The sequence below is a fragment of the Archocentrus centrarchus genome, chromosome 9 (assembly GCF_007364275.1).
Source record: "Archocentrus centrarchus isolate MPI-CPG fArcCen1 chromosome 9, fArcCen1, whole genome shotgun sequence".
NCBI classification, from domain to species: domain Eukaryota; kingdom Metazoa; phylum Chordata; class Actinopteri; order Cichliformes; family Cichlidae; genus Archocentrus; species Archocentrus centrarchus.
The window spans coordinates 16,964,832-16,983,312 of record NC_044354.1 but is presented as its reverse complement, the minus strand read 5'-3'; the positions used below and the strand labels follow the sequence as shown (position 1 = coordinate 16,983,312).

The following is an 18,481-nucleotide window of genomic DNA, read 5'->3' as shown; positions in this document are numbered from 1 at the left end:
CTGCATCTATTCTCCTTCCCTTACTCTGTGTCAAAAGCTGTTCTGTCCTCCTGTCAATTTATCTCTCTGTCTGTCTACCTGTGTCTTTGTGCGTGTCTGTCTGGCCTCCTGTCTGCCTGTGTGCGTGCGTGTCTGGACGTCTGCCTTGTCCGTCTTTCCCCCTCTGTAGCTTGGGCTTCTGTGGCATACCACGAGATGAACGCTCTTTTCCACCCCGGTTTTAGATGTGGTGTTCCGACTGGATGATGGTTGCCTCCCCGGCCACAAGCCCCTGCTTATCTCCAGCTGCGACTGGATGGCGGCCATGTTCCGTGGCTCTTTCATGGAAAGTTACATTGAGGAGGTGAGCTCAGACAAAGTGGGAAAAGGCCGAGGATGGAATTACCTTTAAGTTTTGAGAAGGGATTGAGTTTCTGTGTCCTAAATCCCGGTAAATTCACAGTAGCGAACTTAGGTTAGCAAGCCCAAGTTTAATGCCACTTTTTTGTTTCACAAACACTTTGCAGAAACCTGCATACTGTCAGATTGGCCTACAGACCTTTTATTTACTTGCAGATGTGGTTGAAACTCAGTGAGACTCATGAAAATTGACCTACATATTAGTTCACATGTCCACACTTCCATGTACATGAATTTCCTGAACATCAGTACTGCTTGGCTTATCCTAACACTTAGACAAGCATTAAATTAAAATATTCTTTGCCTTAAAATGTAGTGATTTTCACTGTTTATCATATAGAGAGCTGTTTCTGTCTATAGCCTGTGTACACAAATACAAATTTGCAGTCATAAAAAGGCACGTTCACATGCACTTGTTGAGTCTGACTTCCTGTTATTTGAACCCATGTGGTTTGAGGCACACCGCAGCATATCAGTAGTGTGTCAGTAGGTTAAAAACATTGTGACGGCTTAATCTTGTCATAGCAGAATAAGGACCAACTTGTCTAATCTTCTGGTAAGCCTGGAAGAATCACCATTTTGGGGTTAGTATTTCAGACTGCTTATGCAATCACCTGAGGTTTAACTTCAGGAGGTTCAGTAACCTCCTGGGTGCAGGATGTGTCAGACATAACCACAGAGGAAGTTAAAGTCTGTCTCTAAGTTGATACTCCTCGGACAGTGTCGCAAAACCAGATCCCACAGGGTACGGTTACTTTCAAGGTCAGCAGGTTTAGGTTACCTTCGACTCAGGCCCCTGGAATTTGTGGAAGTTTTCTAGAACTGAAGGCCTGTTCGAGAAAAGCGTTGTTTTATTTGACCACGTGGACGGCCTGGATTTTGTTCCAGAACACGCCACATGAGTCGGTGCCCTAACACAACCGTTGCAACTATTGTTGCCAGTGGTGAAAACAGGATATCAGGATCACCGAGGGGACGCAGTGTTGGCTGCTGGTGGGCTGCTGGTGTCTGTGGTTATGCTAAACAGTTCATGTTGATGAGCATTGTGTCATTGTTTATGGCATGAAGCTGGCAGCATGTAGAGGGCAGGTGGTCTGGAGACAAAGACTCAAAGACTGACGGCACAATGACGCTGTCAGCATTTATGTTTATGAGCAGCTGTGTTTTTCAGTTACACTTGTAAATGCACGTAGTTTTTAACAGTTTTTTTTTTTTTTTTAACTTCTAATTTTGTGAGTCCTTTTTGTTACCAGTTGCTTCAGTTCCTGCTTTGCCTGCTGACTTTGAAAGTTTTTTCTTTCCTCTTCAGAGAGATGAAGGAGCAAAAGTGTTTTGAATGTATGCTGTGCATGTTCAGATTTGCCATATTACTGGATCACCATAAATTACCATGCTATATCTTATTTACTGCAAGGCCCCCCATATGACATGAACACCGAACCACACTTCTAAAAACCCCAAATTGGTCTTTAAATAGAAGCAGAACTTTTAGAGCATGACACAACAATAACACAATTGCTCAACCTCGAAACAGCAGATGGTCTACTTTTATTCACTTTCTCCTAAAGAATATTAACAGTGGGCATAAGTTATCTCTATAACTGAGGGAGCAGCATGTGATTAGAGATGTGCCTCTTTATTTTTATGCCCATGGCACACTTCCCTCTCTATATTTTTGTGCTCACACATTTCAGTGTTCGTGCTGCAGTGTGATAGCAGGGCTATTCTGATCTTGTGCAGAACAACATTAAGTTATGTTTCACAAACTATTGTGTTATAATTCCCGTCATTCTTTGTGGTATTAGCACGAGTATAATATTGCTACAGATATTTCATGCATTAAGTATTTTCTTTTCTTCATGGATCACAGGTGACCTAACTATAATTTTCTCTATTGTGCACTGATCAAAAGGCATGAGTCAAAAGACCGCTCTTGTGGTATGCTGGCTCTGTGAATAGACTGCTGAGCGTGTCATGGTACATCCCTGGATTACTTACTAGGTGTGGTTTTGTGTTCACCTTGGGAGTGTGTGTCCTGGTGGAGTATTACATGTTGAGAAAGGCCTAGTTTAAGTGTGAGAGCCTGTTGAGCTTCTGTCATACTCCCTTTAAAAGAGGAAAAAAAAATTACCTCAAGTTTCTCACTTTTTGTGCCACATTTATAGCGATGACTGTGCTACACACTGTTTTTCCTAACTGCCTTTTCTTAAAAATAGAGTTGAAAATTTTTCATGTCCAGATATCTTTGCATTTTTTTTAGTCATTGCAGCTTTGCAAGTAATTGCAAGTTTTGCTAAATTTTTAACTGAAAGCAAAAGAACACCGAGTATAGTTGACAGGTCTTCTTCATACGTTTTCTGCAGCTGTGATTATGTCCACCTATTAATGCTTCCTGGCCCCAGCTGAGAGGCCACCCATAGCCCTATGTTCTGTCTTTTTTCTTTTTTTTTTAATCATAACGAGAGGTCACGCCAAGCTGACATTCTCCTAATTGGCTATAGGAATGGAGGGTGAAGAGCGCCTCAGTGGGTAGACTGAGGCAGACTGCTCCTGGAGAGGTCAGGTTATCACTGTCATAATCAGTTACCTTCCTGCTGGCCTTCCAAGGCTTAGACTGTAATGTAGGTCATGGATTTGGTGTCGGCCTGACTGTAATTAAGACCTTAAAAAAGGGCTGTTTCACTTGTATAGCTTTATTTACTTCTGAAAGTGATGAGGTAGCGTGGCCCAACTTCTTGGGAGCAGTTGTAGATCGTTTTATTATTAGAACACAATATGACTAAATGAGATGCACTGCGTAGTATATCTCTGTGAAGAACACTGACACTGTCTATCTCATCTGTGTCAGTGTCTCAATCTGCACATTAAGGCTAAGTTCGTGTCTCCCTGTGCACCACATAGTAGAGATGCATGTGTGTGTGTGGAGGGGGGTTTTCTTTTGCTTTAGCCATATTGCTTACATCAAGAGCCAGAGAGTGCCCTCATCTAAGCCAAGATCAAAGGGAGTGTGAACAGTATGTCCTCTGCCCTTTGCCTCCAAATACCTACAGCGCTGCTTTCATTGGTATTGCTGTCTTCACGAGACCCTACACACTACTGCCCATTACAGTTCACATATAGGATTTTGCCAACATATTATTTTGTGGTATTTATTGACATAGGGACGTCTCATGTGAGCGTATATCTAATGAAAGTGAATGTCTACAATGCAAGTCCATGCGTTCTCTTCATTTATGTCATAGGTCACATTTTTATCTGTTTACTCTTGTTATGATAATTTTCCAGGTCTCCATCCCTAACACCAGCACAGCCTGTATGCGAGGGGTGCTGGAGTTCCTGTACTGTGGTCTCCTGACGCCTTGTCCCGGTTTGGAGCCCATGGAACTAATCGTTCTGGCCAACCGTCTCTGTTTGCCACGCCTTGTCGCCCTCACTGGTAAGGACGTCGTCTGCAGTAGTAGAAATGCTACAGGATGGAATGTCCACTCATTTAAACATCGTGTGCTGACTTCATGTGGCAGGACATGCGATTGATGGTGTTTTATCTCTGCGCAAGCCTCCTCTTATCCGTGACTCAGTAGCATGTTATTGATAGCCTTTTGTTTGTGACTACTGCAGATTTACAGGCTAAGAATTTATGACAGGGAAGAAGGATATCCATGTGAAAGTGTTGCATGCAGACAGGAAATACTAACATGATTATTTGTGTTTTGTGCATTTTCAGAACAGCATGCTGTGGATGAGCTTCTTCAACTGGCAGTGAAAGGAATTGACATCGATGGACAGGTGTTGGCTTACCTTGAGCTTGCACAGGTCTGTTCTTATCTCTGTCTTGTGAATAGCAAATGATTTATAATTCAGTGATAAGTTGAATTACTTTCAGTTTAGCTAAAGTAGGAGTAGATATTCAGTTATAGTGATCCTGGATTCATTTGCTCATTTTTTTTTTCTTTTGTATGACTTAACTCTTTTTTCCACATCTGTAACTTGTCATTTCTTCTCTGCTTTTCCTTTTCCAGTTCCACAATGCAAAGCAGCTATCAGCTTGGTGTCTTCATCACATCTGTACTAATTATAACAGCATCTGCCGCAAGTTTCCCAAAGATATGAAGGCCATGTCTCCAGGTACAGGATAATCTACCTCCCTCAAAACTCTTTTAGACGCAGAGCTTTTCTCTCAGTAACAAATACCTTCCTTATTGTGCTTTGCGGTGCTACTTTGAACAAAAATGTACATTTTCTGGGTGAAACACACTGCTAGTGGATTGCAGCATAGTGTGACTTGATCATAGCAAACATTTGGTTGGAGTGGGAGGGCTGAAATATTTTTGTCTGGAAAATCACTGATGCGGGGTACTTAGAAAATATCTTCAGTCAGATATATTGCCATTGAAATCATTTTTACTTAAAAATTATTTCATTTGAATGCAGGAAAGCCTTGTATCATTTCCTCATTTCCTTGGCTCTTTAAATCTGTCTCCTCTTTTTAGAGTTCACATTTTTGGATTTTATTCAAAAAGGGTTGTCATCATAAAATGACACAAAAAACATTTTTACATGCTGCTTTTTTACAAACAACTTTTCTGCACATATAAGCGTTTGCTCTACTCTCTGCAGAAAACCAGAGGCATTTTGAGAAGCAGCGCTGGCCACCTGTGTGGTTCCTGAAGGAAGAGGATCGCTACCTGCGTTCCCAGAAGGAACGTGAACGTGAGGAAGAGATCTTGCGCAAGCAGCACACCAAAAGGGGCTGGTGTTTCTGGAGGCACCCGTCCTCCTCGCCACATGTCTCTTAAAGCATCTCCATCCCTCACCTGGAAAGTTAACCCCTCATCATGCCTCTTCACACATATAGAGGAGAATCACCCCCAAACCCCCTATTACTGGATAAATTACCCTCAGAGCTAATATGCCTGGATGTCAGCATGTTTGGGGGAATGTATGTGCCTCTTTATAAGTGTGGGGGACCACACAAATGCATTTTGGTATCCTGTGTAACAAGTGTGGACTCAGCTGATGGGTATGTGCATGGATGTGTGATTCTATGTGTGCGGTATTGTGATTGAGTGATGCTTCCAAGTTGAGTGCTTCCCAAACGCCCTGTTTGAAAATGGCCTAAGGCGTTGCAGTGCAGCCCCTTTTGTCCCTCCACAAGAGCTCTGTCCCTTCACCAGCACTCACAGTGTCTAAGCCGTCTGAGTGATTGGACTGGGAGCAAGGGCTCTCTATTTCTCTCAGTCTCCATCCTTCACATTGACCTTAATGACTATTACACATTGACCACTGCAGCTTCTTGTGGGGGAGCTTACCTCTGCCTTCACTTCTATACAGACTGTTAGCTTGCACACACACAGACCCATGCTCATTTTCCACCCCCTAAAAACCAGCACTCTATTCCCAGGAATTGACACTGACAATGTAATTATTATTTCAACATTACTTAAGTTTTCTGGGCTTTTTTATATGTTTTGCGCCTTCTAGGAAACTTTTATCAGGGGAAATGGAGCATACTACTTCCTGGAAGCTGATGATTGCCATCACAACTACAAAGATGTGATTGTAAATCTAGAGCCAAGGTTTGGTGGTAAGGGGGGACCTTAAAACAATTAGTATGTTAAAATGCTCCTGTCAAGAGGATTTGATCATAGCCTTCAGTGATCCCGATGTGGTTCTTGGTGTTCATCATCCACCCCTGCACATCCCAGTCTTTTTTAGTGCACACCAAGCTAGCAAAAAAAAAAAAACAACACAAAAAGCTCAAGACCCTCAAATGATGACTCTATAGCAATGATGGGGGTAAAGAGGGCCAGCCTTACTTGATACCTCTGCCATGGAGGAATGATGGATTCAGTATTAAACAACTCAGCTTGTAACGTCCACAACCACTATGTTACATTGAAGCGCCTCAGCCAGCCTGCCTTTACACCCCTACACCACTAGGGGCAGCACTGCTCAGGGCCCTGACTATCCTTCATACTAATGGATTTTATGTGTCTTTTTCACTCTAATTTAAAAAGATTGCCAGTATAACTTCAATCCTTGCAAAGTGATAAAAAAAAACACAGCTTAAGCACCTGCAGTGTTATTAGTGCATTTATAAAAACTATAAATCACCTGATTTATTAATACCAAAGCTATGATTCTTCTTCCTCAATTTATTTCTGCTTTCTTTCTTTTTTTTTTTTTTTTTAGAAAGAAGGGATGTTAGAAAGAAGAGAAGGTGATTTGTAGGAGAAAAAGGCGGTACAGACAAATATTTGAATCCTTGTATGGGGTGGTGTTTTCAATCTGTGGTGTCAAGAGAAAAGCGTCACTGCTGGACATTGCCTTCTGTTTCTGTCGCTCAATTTGAAAATGGTGCTGAAGACACAGTAAGACAGTGTTCGGACGGACACAGACACATGCGATTTTTATGTTCAGAGATCAAGCATCTGTGTAGTTCTTGGTGTTTACCTGCAAAGAGCGTGTCGAAATTTAACAATGGTTCTCAAATTTTGACATAGGAGCATTTTAACCCTTATTGTTTCTCATTCCTTTAATAACAGTCCGTAAGAGGTCATAATAGGTCACTGATTTTTTTGATCGCATGGATTTCTAACTTGACCCGCAGCAGTTAGAACCCTTTTGATGTTTTTCGATTCAAAAAACAATGAGATATGCTTTGCTTCCTTGTTAATCGGGGAATTATCATTACTTAAGATTGAATTTGGAGTCGCGATTGTTGTTTCAAGAAACATTTTAATATATTGCTGCATATGAGAGAAGATCTGATTTTCCTGTTAAGGGTGCTAATTTCTTCAGGCTTTCATACTGAATGTGGGAAAAAAACAAAAGCAAAAAAAAAAAAAAAAAGATGTGTTGATGAGTTTTTATTAGCACGTTGTTCTATTTGTGGGTTTGCGCCCCTCAGCTTTACCCAGGCAATAGATAGATTGTGTGAGACATCTGGTCTGTTCTACTGTGCAAAGTCATTTTCAGCTCCTGAAGTAGAAGTCAGATAAGGTCTCGTGAGACCCAAATGAAAATTGAGCCAGTTAATCTCCAAAAAAGTGTGAAACTGAAGTATAAGTGAGCATATTTCAGTTACTGTATCCTGCAGATTTTGGAAATATTTCATAGATATTTTAAATTATCCCAATGCAGGGCTTTGAGAATTTAGAAATGAGACCTAAAGATAAGGAAAGACTGTTTATTGATGAACTTTCATGGTCTCTTTTTAGTTCCCTATAGTCTTTTTGTCTTAATGGCATTAATGGATAGTGTGACCCATTAAGCCTCTTATCTTGGTCCAGGTGCCTTAAAAAACGGACAAAATGGAAAACTAAAACGGGATTTTTTACAGCTTCTTAGTTTAAAGCTGCAGTCCGGTTCTGCAGTCCCTGACATGAAGGATACCATAGACAGTGGCCACGATCAGAACTGTAAAATCTATTATGGTGTTCCTTTATGCACCCTCAGCCATTATTCTTCTTGAGGGAATTTTAAGACAGGTTGCCTGTGCAAAATCCTTTGGCCTACTGCTTATTTTATGCAGACAAATGGCCTTTAAAAATTTTATGTAGTGTAGAAAAATATGTTGGCCTTAGATTAGGGTGTTTCTCTCGATTGGAACTCACATCATGGTTACGTTTTTTCCGCTGACCAGATGACTGAGTGGTAGCAACAATTGAATTATAACTTCCAAACCACTGTTTTTAAGAAAGCAAAGCTTTTTATTAATTAGCACTGGCTGGCCTGTGCGCTGGGAGGGTGCAACCACTTTTGGAGTGTAGTTAATCTGTGGCCTAACTTTGTCATCATAATGACATTTTTGTTGGAATGCACTTTTTTTGGTCTATGACTGTATGTCTCTTCTCTGCACTTAGCGTGGATTGATCTTTGTGTAAGATTGTTCGTAAACCTGAAGATTGTAGCATGACTTTTCCACTTAAGTCTTTCAAATTTCCCACAACTCAGTGAAGAGCTGGCTTCGGCTTCTTTAAGGTCTTGTTCGCATTGAAGCCCACAGTGGCTCGTTTCCTTCCTGTGTGGCTTTACACACACATCTAACTAAATTAGCTCTGCACAGCTGAAGGTAGCATCAGTAAATATTCCGCTCTAAATGATACACTACACACATTAGCTTGATAAAATAACGCAGAGAACCTGTTCCTGTGGTGCAGTGTTACAGCTCTCCCTTGTGTACTGTTACTGTAGTTACTAAAACTAATGAAGCTTGTTGTTGTCATTTTTAAGGCATTGAGTTTTCAGCAAAAAAAAAAAAAAAAAAAAGCAGTTGAAATCAAGTGTTTATAATCCAAAGTATAAGAATATGCTAAATGGCTGAAAGCCAAGCATAATGTTTGGATTTAGTTTGCATGTAATGACAGAGGAATTGTATAAAGCATGATGCATGTTTCTGCAGTTATACGTGGGTTATATATACAGCAGTCTCTTAATCTTTGTTGTGACTATTTGGGGTCACAACACTGAATGTTAACAGGGTTAATGATGGGGTTGTGGAAAATTTCTAAAATTGAAATTATAATAACACTAATATTAATAGCATTTGAATGCTAATTGGGTTGATGTGACACTGAGAAATGGAGTTACAGGCCAGAGGCAGTTGAGAGAGAGTGATGGAGAGCCAAAACATTAAGCCTTGTTAATTTTATTTAGCTCAATATTTGCCCCACACTGACTCCCACAGGCCAAAGTTATGTGTTGTCACACTGATGTAGTAGAATTTCTGCAGTAGAGTCTTTGTATTGTCTTGATCGATCTTGTCACAGTGCATGTTCTTCAGTTATTTGAGATGGAGCAGTTCTTTCTTCTTTGCAGACCTGATCTCCCTATTTTAATGTGACACCTGGTGATGGAGAGAACACCTTTTCTTTTTTTTTTCGGTCTTCGTGTCTCTCTCCTCCTGTGCCTTTAGTGAACTCTCACTCTTTTAGCTCTGATCAGGCTGACGGCGCTGCAGCTGCAGCCTTCTGAGCTCAAATTAAAGTCAGTTAAGCCAAGAAGTAACACACATTTGAACACAGAAATAAATGTAGGTTAATATACAGCATCTTAGAATTTATGTGGATTGGCTTATGTTTCTTTAATGTGTGCGTTTTTTTTAGGTATAAAGCAGTTGCTGTCTATTGGGGTCATTACTTCCAGTGATAACGTACAGAGCTTTGCAAGTTCTGTATGTAATGTCATCCTAAAGCTACACAAAGGATGACATAAATAAACCAAGAAACCCAGCAAACCAGCAATTTTAGAGTAATGTTTCCTTTCAGGTGCCTGCACTTTGTATTATGTAGCCGACTACTACTTCTCTGATAAGTATGCTGTCTTTATACACACACACACCGGTTTTCTTGATCAAAATGAAAATATAAATAGTAGTGCACTCTGTTGCTTCCACTATTTGTCTACAATTTACAGTGTTGCAATTTCAGTATCCTTTTATTTGGGGAACTGCATCTGTGAATGACTGATTGGATTGAAAGCAGATATTAGCTGTGACAACTATATTATACTGCATTATGCTTTAATGAAGTTAGGTACTATCCAAAGTACAATAAAGTGTTGTAAGTGTAATAACACGTCCCAGCTGGGCATAACCTCTCATCTTCTAACTGTTCACCACACTGTATCTCTTTACTAGGTTCGTGTATCTGAAAAGAGAGGCGTTCACATAGAAAAATATGGTGTGATCAATCCCTGGTCTATACTGTAATGTTTTTAAGTGGATCGTATATACTGTATAGTATTGTTATGCACTTTTGTTTCCATCGACTCATATGACTTATTAACATGTACTGCTTATGTTATGGTGTTTATTACGATAAAAGGCAAAAGAAAGAGCACACCACGCTCGCAAACTATTAAGGGCTTTCAAAAATTTTTTTTTTTACAACAATCAGAATGTTTTGCTGCTTTTGCAAAAAATGTTTTGAAATGAAAATTTTGTAATATTTTTGAACCACTGTGATTTGTATAAAAAAAAAAATTTTAAATGTAGAGATTTTTTTCTTTTTTGCCATTTCAGTATTTTAATGTTTGACATGAATTTTATTAAAACTATTAATCTTTTGCTGTTTCCTGGATGGATGTCATTGTGTATTTTTTTTTTTTTATGCTGTTTTGTTTTGTTTTCATGACAAAGCACCCACCTTTGTGGATTGCCACACATAAAAAGCATTTGCTTTCTTTTTAGAGTCAATAATAATAAGACTGGTTGTGGGTTCAAAAAACATAGTAATGTATGAGTAAACAGTTTTATTATATGTATATGCTAATTTGCCACTACATCAGGCACACTTGTTCAATTGCTTATTAATGCAAATATCTAATCAGCCAATCACAGTACAGCAACTCAGTGCATTTAGATATGGTCAAGACGAGAGTTCAAAACTCGAACCAAGCCTCAGAACGGGGAAGAAAGGTAACTTAAATCATTTTAAGTGTGGCATGGTTCTTGGTGCCAGATGAGCTGGTATGAATATTTCAGAAACTGCTGATCTACTGGGATTTTCCCACACAACCATCTCTAGGGTTTAGAGAGGATGGTCTGAAAAAGAGAAAATATCCAGTGAGTGGCAGGTGAAAATGCCTTCTTGATGTCAGAGGCCAGAGGAGAATCTGCTTCAAGCTGATAGAAAGGCAAGGGCGTGTCAGATAACTATTTGTTACAACCAAAATATTTAGAATTGCATCTCTGCACACAGCCTACCTGAGTATTGTTGCTGACCATATCCATCCTTTTATGACCACAGGGTACCCATCTTCTATTGGCTGCTTCCAGCATGAAAACACACCATGTCACAAAGCTCAAATCATCTCAAACTGGTTTCTTGAACATAAAGAGTTTACTGTTTTCAAACGGCCTCCACAGTCACCAAATCTCAATCCAACAGAGCACCTTTGGGATGTGGTGGAACAGAAGTTTTACATCATGGATGTAAAACTCTGCAACAAATCTGCAGCAACTCTATGATGCTGACACGTTAATGTGGACCAAAATACACTACATTGCCAAAATCATCCAAATCATTTAATTCATGTGTTCCAATCATTTCCATGTCCACAAGTGTATAAAACTAAGCACCTAGGCATGCAGACTGCAGCTTTATTCATTTTATTCAATGACACTTTACAGTTACCAGCTTTAAAGAGGATTATATCAAAGTGGTCTCTAGTATTAAGTAATCTCATGTCCAGTGTATTATTAAATACACTTTGTAAAAGTGTCACACAGTGATGACATTATTTTGAGGAGAGTTCCAGTATATTTCCAAATGTATACCTAAAAACTTTGTTATACAAGATACATAAATGACCACTAGAATAAATCCTAAAGTGTTGCTGTAGAAAAGCTACTATAATGCATTATTACAGTACATTTAAAAAAGGAAACAAACAGCGGGCCATTCTTTGCCCTTCCCTTTTGTCTTTCACAGCCCTTTGTCTGAAGCCTTGAATGTTAGTTTGGTGCGGATGCGCCATCTAGTGGAAAGAAACAAATGCACAGTTGTAACAGAAGAAGATACTATTAAGAAAAGAGGTTATATTTCTATGTCCTATGTATTAAAAGAATCAACTTAAAAATACTACAATCGTTTTGTGCCTTAGATAAGCCATAAAGTTTTAATCATAATGAAAAGATGTGGCTGCAGTGTGAACACTGAAATCTCCAGTGGCTGACCCGAGGACTTTCTGAAGCAAGAATGTGACGTTATAACAGTTAAAATTAGTATAATAAATAACACATTATCAGCTAGCATTTATGATAGTGCTGTTTTATTTGAATGTGTTTTTTTTTTTTTTAATAAGCACTGGAGGCACTCGGAGAAAAAAAAAGACCCCGCCCAAATATATGGAGGTATATATTCTGTCTAACATGCATTTATTCCTTCATGGCTTTTTGTGTCTTTAAAACTTTAAATAAAAGAAAGACCTAATTAGCAGCTGTCATTAAGTGGCCCCCTGAACACACACACACCCATCATCAAGATCAACATGATGTGAGCTGAGCTTTTAATAAAGTCTGGTTGGGGATCACAGGAACCCACAGAAACTTGAGGCTGCCACGGAGATGTTTAGTGATTCGTCTGATGATCTGTAACTTTACTGACAAGAGAACGTGATGATTGCAGGGAGTGGAATTTCCACATCCACGTGCAGTCTTGGTGTGAGTCTGCGTGAGTGTGTACAAGTTACAGTCCTTTAAAATGCAGCAGTCACGCTGTCTACCAACAAATGTTTAACAGCCAATGACGTGCATCAGTCCTCCTTTCATCTTCTTATAAATGGAGAAACTTATGAGCTTTTTTTTTTCTCTAGCAGCAACCTCAACCTCCACGCTCACTAGCGTCAATCCGAACACTGATTACAGACCTTTATGCTATGTCAGCTGTGGGTTGTGTTCATATTTCCCACAAACTTTGCCCCCTGTTTTTTGCACCACAGCATCACTGAACACGTGCTGACATCACCACATCTGGCTCTCATTTCCTTGGCTTCTCCTGGAACAGATAAGACAAGTTGTATTTCAAGCACAAGACATTGTTGCACAGCGGAGGACAGCACAAATTGAGTTTGGTGTTGTCTTCAAACTGCTTGTTGTTTAGCCTACAAATTTGGCAGATTGGTGAACCTCTACTCACCTTTACGTCTGAGAAACTGCCTCTCTAAGATGCTCTTTTTATACCCAGTCATGTCACTAACATGATCAGTTGCAAACTGTTCCTTCAGCTGTTTCTCTTTAGTACCGCTTACTTTTCCAGCCTTTTGTTGCCCCCGTCCCAACTTTTTGAGACGTCTTGCTGCCATCAAATTCAAAACGAGCTAATATTTTTCATGAAAAAGTAAAATGTTTCAGTTTAAATGTGATATGTTTTCTGTGTTCTATTGTGAATTAAATTTGGGTTTATGAGATTTGCAAATCATTGCATTCTGTTGCACAGGATCTCAACTTTTTTGGAATTGGGGTTGTATTTTCAGGGCTTCAAAACTTTCAAGGAAACCACACACACACACACACACACACACACACACGGGCACATGATATTAACATTTCATATTTAAAAAACGGACAAACTTCTAATACCAAATGCACCAAATTAGATCCATTTGTTGAGTGATGGAGCATTACTTATTTTGCCCTCCTCAGAGTATGTTTAATTTACATGATGTTTCTCTAGCTCTCCCCAAGGTCTGCTCTATAGACAAAACTCCCACCCCCTCCCAAATTCCTGTACACATCTTCAGATCAGGGCTTCTCAGTGTTTATGAATGCTTTATCATTCTGACACTGTGGTTTAATTTAAGAGCCATTTTGTTTTGGCAAGCAGTCATGGAAATCCATTTTTAAACACAAATTGATAGTTTCTATATTCCTGTAAAATCCTACCATTTGTTTAGGCTTGTCATCATTTCTGTGCAAAAATCTTGAGCCACCCCTCATAGGGGCCAGACTTTCTTGTCATTTCTTAAGCAAAGTTTTTCTTCTGATGTTGGCTGCTTTTTCTCTCATTTTCAGTCCAGTCCTTGTACCTGATCATTTTCAGGGGAATGTTTTTTGCTTGTTAAGCCAATTAACACTCTCCTATGAACCAGTCAAGCATAGAAAAAGCACCTAACTCAAGGGATGAACCAGTGGTGTTCTATATCTATAACAGAACTGAACCGATTTTAAATTTTATCATTTGACACTTACACATCATTTACTAGCAGCCTGTTGCAAAAGCACATCATTTTTTTCCCCCCATTTGTGTAGTTTATTCCACAAAAATGCCAAAGATAACAGTTTTGCAGAAATAAACTCCTATTAGCTGAAAACATATTTTGGCATGTTTTGTAGTGTGTCCTTAAAAAAGTCTGAGGAAACTGGACAAGTGGAGGACAAAAGAAGAAGCGACAGGCCTAAAATACTATCTACAGCAGATGAACAGTATCTGAAATTCATGTCCTTGAGAAACAGGGAAAAAAACAAAAACAAAACACAAGCAAAGATGTGACACAGGACCTGAGAGATGCATCTGGCCCTTCAGTTGATCCATCTAACGTTCATTGAAGCCTCATCAGAAATGGCCTCAGTGGAAGGATGGCTGTCAAGAAGCCATTCTTACGGAGGGAAACTGGGAGAAATGGGTGAGGAATGTCAAATTACACAAGAACTGGACTGAAAATCAGTGGCTAACATTTTCATCAGTATGTACAGAGGAGATCAGGAGAGAGGCACAACAGTGACTATCTACAGTGATCTGTTAAATAAAAAAAAAAATGGTGAAGGCTCTCTGTCATTTCTCATTTTTCCCAGCAAAATCTAAAGAAATGAGGTGGCTCAAGACTTTTGCACAGAAATGAGCAAGTCAAAAAGCTCATTCTCAGTGAGATAAAGTGAAGAAAATGGAGCGCGCCAATATGGAAAAATCATTCTTTAGCAGTTGCAGAAGAGAAAGTGTGATTTAGAACCGAACAAAACACACGCATGGACATTCAGACTCACACACACACACACATTTGTATTCACACTAAGGCCCAAGGGAAAGATATCTCAAAGCTGTTGTGAAGGCACATAGCTGAGTAGTGACCTCACCTTGAAGCCTGACGCGAAGACATCCAGATTCACAGAACATGTGCAGAGCCCCAGCGCTACCACTCCGTCTCTCTCAGGCAAACAGCAGGTACATTTTGTTGAAAGAGCTCTCTCTTTTCTTTTGTTTTCAGCTTCTGTATGTCTCAGTTGTTTTCTTGGCTTCTAAAGCCTGCCAAGGCACCTGAACTGACCTCAGTTATCTTTTTAACATTGGGGTTCAGATGTCAGATAAATGTGTGTGCCTTACTGACATACCACTTATGACCTGTGTAACTGCTCAGGTCCACTCTTTGGTTTTATTAGTGAGCCTCACTCATGTCCACCTCAATATAAAAAAATACTCAAATGAAATACTGAAACGATCATGACAATCTACTAATTCAGTAAATTGATGACATGACATTCGCAACAGTAAATAATTAAAGCTCAGTCAAGTGCCTGACAAAGACTTATCAGGCTGTCATAAAAGCTCCCTGGACTAGAAAGAGAGAGCATATTTCGGCCATATTGGCTTCTTTTCATTAGCTCCCTGTTAAATCCAGAATTTAATTTAAAATCCTTCTTCTTACTTGCAAGGTCTTGAGTAATCAAGTCCCACATTATCATAAAGACCTCATAGTACCATATCACCCCAACAGAGCACTTCACTCTCAGACTGCTGGCTTCCTTGTGGTTCCTAGGATACTTAGGAGTAGAATGGGAGGCCGTCAGCTTTGAGGCCCCTCTTCTGTGGAACCAGCTCCCAGTTTGAATTCAGGAGACAGACACCCTCTCTATTTTTAAGTTTAAGCCTAAAGTTTACCTTTTTGATCAAGCTTATAGTTAGGGCTGGATCAGGTGACCCTGAACAATCCCTTAGTTATGCTGCAATATATATATAAAACTTTACAACAACAAACATGCATACAGTATCTACTCCTCTTCCTCTCTGATTGTTTCTGTCTATAGTGAAACCTCAACAACCAGGGCTCCTTGTAGTTGCTTATATTGGTTTCTTCACATCATTAGCCACATGTGTGATCACATGTTTCACTTTTGCTACCTGTGCTTACCATTATGCAACCCAAGTGCATCACAGTGCAAAATGTGTTTTAGTGAGTGAAAATATGTTTGCAAGTTGTGTCTAACTAGGTGAAAAGTGCTTAAGGTTCTGCCAAAAAGGTGACCATTTCAATAAATGGGATCAGGGCACTGAGCATTTGGTTCAGACAACAGGGTTTAGTGTTTTGGCAATTGGAGAAAAACTGTAATCAGTCATTAATCTCTGGCTCTCTTCCACAGTGTGTCTTTTGTCCTGTCTCTCTCCCGTCTCAGCAGATGGCTGCCCCTCCCTGAGCCTGGTTCTGCTGGAGGTTTCTTCCTGTTAAAAGGGAGTTTTTCCTTCCCACTGTCGCCAAGTGCTTGCTTGTAGGGGGTCATTTTGATTGTTGGGTTTTCTCTGTAATTATTGTAGGGTCTTTACTTACAATATAAAGCACCTTGGGGTGATTATTTGTTGTGATTTGGTGCTCTATGAATAAAATTGAATTGAACTGTTAATAGCTACTGACTTTAATTGTTAATTTAATGATTTGCATGGAAAATAGGACCATAAGGTCCAACTTGTATGAAATATAGCTGCTGCAAAAGGAACTCAAAAGGTTGGAGACATTCCTGCAGCTCATATCGTAAAATAATAAATCCACAACACAAGGCTGCATTTATGACTTGAACAGAGGATTTAAAACCATTGCAAGTGTACAGACACTCATAAACTGGCAGCATGCTTTCACTTGAGTGGGCATGCAGGTCCTTACCTCTAAAAGTGTGCAGGCACCACTAATGCGAAACACATTACCCCTGAAGTGTAGAAAAACGGGAGGAAAAAGCTCAAACTGTGACCCCTTAACTCCAAATGCATCTCTGACCTTTTCACACTGCCCATCAGGTCGAAGGACACATAAACCTGTCGTGCAAGTCTTGATACACTCCAGGAAAGATTTGCAGTTATCTATGACTATAATGAAGTAGGCTTTTTAGTGTCAGAAATTTGTTTTGCCAATCATGAGGGAAATCATGCTTTCTGTGTTATGTAACCATAAGTTGGAGGAAGAGTTACCGATTTTCCAAAAGGACAAAAAAAAAAAAAATCCACGAGTGGATTCTGAATTTAAGACTAATGTAGGAAACTCTTCGAGGATGTTATTGTCACTGGGCCGCTCAGCACTTTGTCACTCACACTTAAACTATTAGTTTAAGGAGACCACTGGGTTTAAGCTGAGTCAGGAAAGCAGGAAACTGGACAAAAGGTCTGTCACAACTGGATAAGAAGTTTCAGTAAAAGAGGAGAAAATCCCCATTAGCTGGTACACACACACACACACACACACACACACACACACACACACACACACACACACACACACACACACACACATATACACACATGCAAATCCCCACCGGACATACAATCAACTCCAAACAGAGGAAATGCCAAGGTTTTCTGAACTAGAGCAGAACAGCATTGCAGCTGAAAGGCTGGATGGGCAGGAGAGCCTCTAATAGCAGGAAGTTGTAACAATAATAGCGGCATTGGGATGTCATGCCCCCTGTCCTCATGGCATGCAAGTTCCAGGCCAAAAAAGCTGAGCCCGAGTGTGCTGCAATTCTTAAACCAGGGGTTTACCAAACGCAGGATCTGTGGGGAGATCATTTCTAAAAATAAATGACACAGTGATATTTCACTTTTACAAACTATCATGTCTGATTTGTGCCAGTATTTGACTTGTTATTTAAATGATTATAATAGAGGTCTTCTCTAATTGTAGTCTTCTCTAATCTATACACTTAAAGCGTTAATGTATAGACTTGCATGTATTAACTGTTTCTCTGACAGTAAAAATTATAGCCAAGGAAGAGGAATATTAAGATGGAAATGGAAATGGAAACTTTTTGCCTCACAAGAACGTTTTGTGATTGCAGTGAGTGACTGTGTCAGTTCATGTGCTCAAGAGAATTACTCAGCCATTGTAAATTATTTCCAGGTCTAAAAGAAGTGAATAACCCTGCAAAGCATATTAAATGATGGGGGAAAAAAAATGACACAAAGGTACATTTTATGTGGGTATACGGAGCCTGAGCCTAACACATCAGAACATAAAAACCCCGTGACTTTTATCCTCTGCATCTGTCCTGGATTACCTAAGAATGGCTGCTAAGTAAATTAAAGAGCTCAGGAACATTCCTATAATCCAAGATCTTAAACTCCTGTGCCACTGACCCACAGGCAAATACCAGTGCATGGGTGTGCGTGCATGCACATCGATGTGTGTGTGCTGCATGTCTAGAGGGAGTGCCTAGAGTTCACAGCTCGTCTAAGTGTGCATGTGGGAGCCTGTGCATGAATGCATGGCAGTGTATGTATTTATGAGCTTGCGGACAGTGTGTGTGTGTGTGTGTGTGTGTGTGGTTGGGCAGCAGCTGAACAGGACCCCAGCTGTTAAACACTGAAACAGCCTCCTTTTTTAA

At 39.9% G+C, this 18,481-nt stretch overlaps 1 protein-coding gene across 3 annotated transcripts in view; it reads left to right on the top strand.

Annotated features, from left to right (window-relative positions):
• The window catches only part of rhobtb4 (Rho related BTB domain containing 4), a 34,565-nt gene extending 28,658 nt beyond the window's left edge, over positions 1 to 5,907 (top strand). For 2 of the 3 annotated variants that reach the window (XM_030737170.1, XM_030737171.1), the window contains exons 8-12: positions 225 to 343; positions 3,685 to 3,835; positions 4,124 to 4,212; positions 4,419 to 4,524; positions 5,017 to 5,195. In XM_030737170.1, the coding sequence (XP_030593030.1) occupies positions 225 to 343; positions 3,685 to 3,835; positions 4,124 to 4,212; positions 4,419 to 4,524; positions 5,017 to 5,195 (644 nt within the window). Of the gene's footprint in view, positions 1 to 224; positions 344 to 3,684; positions 3,836 to 4,123; positions 4,213 to 4,418; positions 4,525 to 5,016 lie in introns of all 3 variants that reach the window. The other variant, XM_030737169.1, reaches the window with a different exon arrangement.
• Positions 5,908 to 18,481: the final 12,574 nt, after the last annotated feature.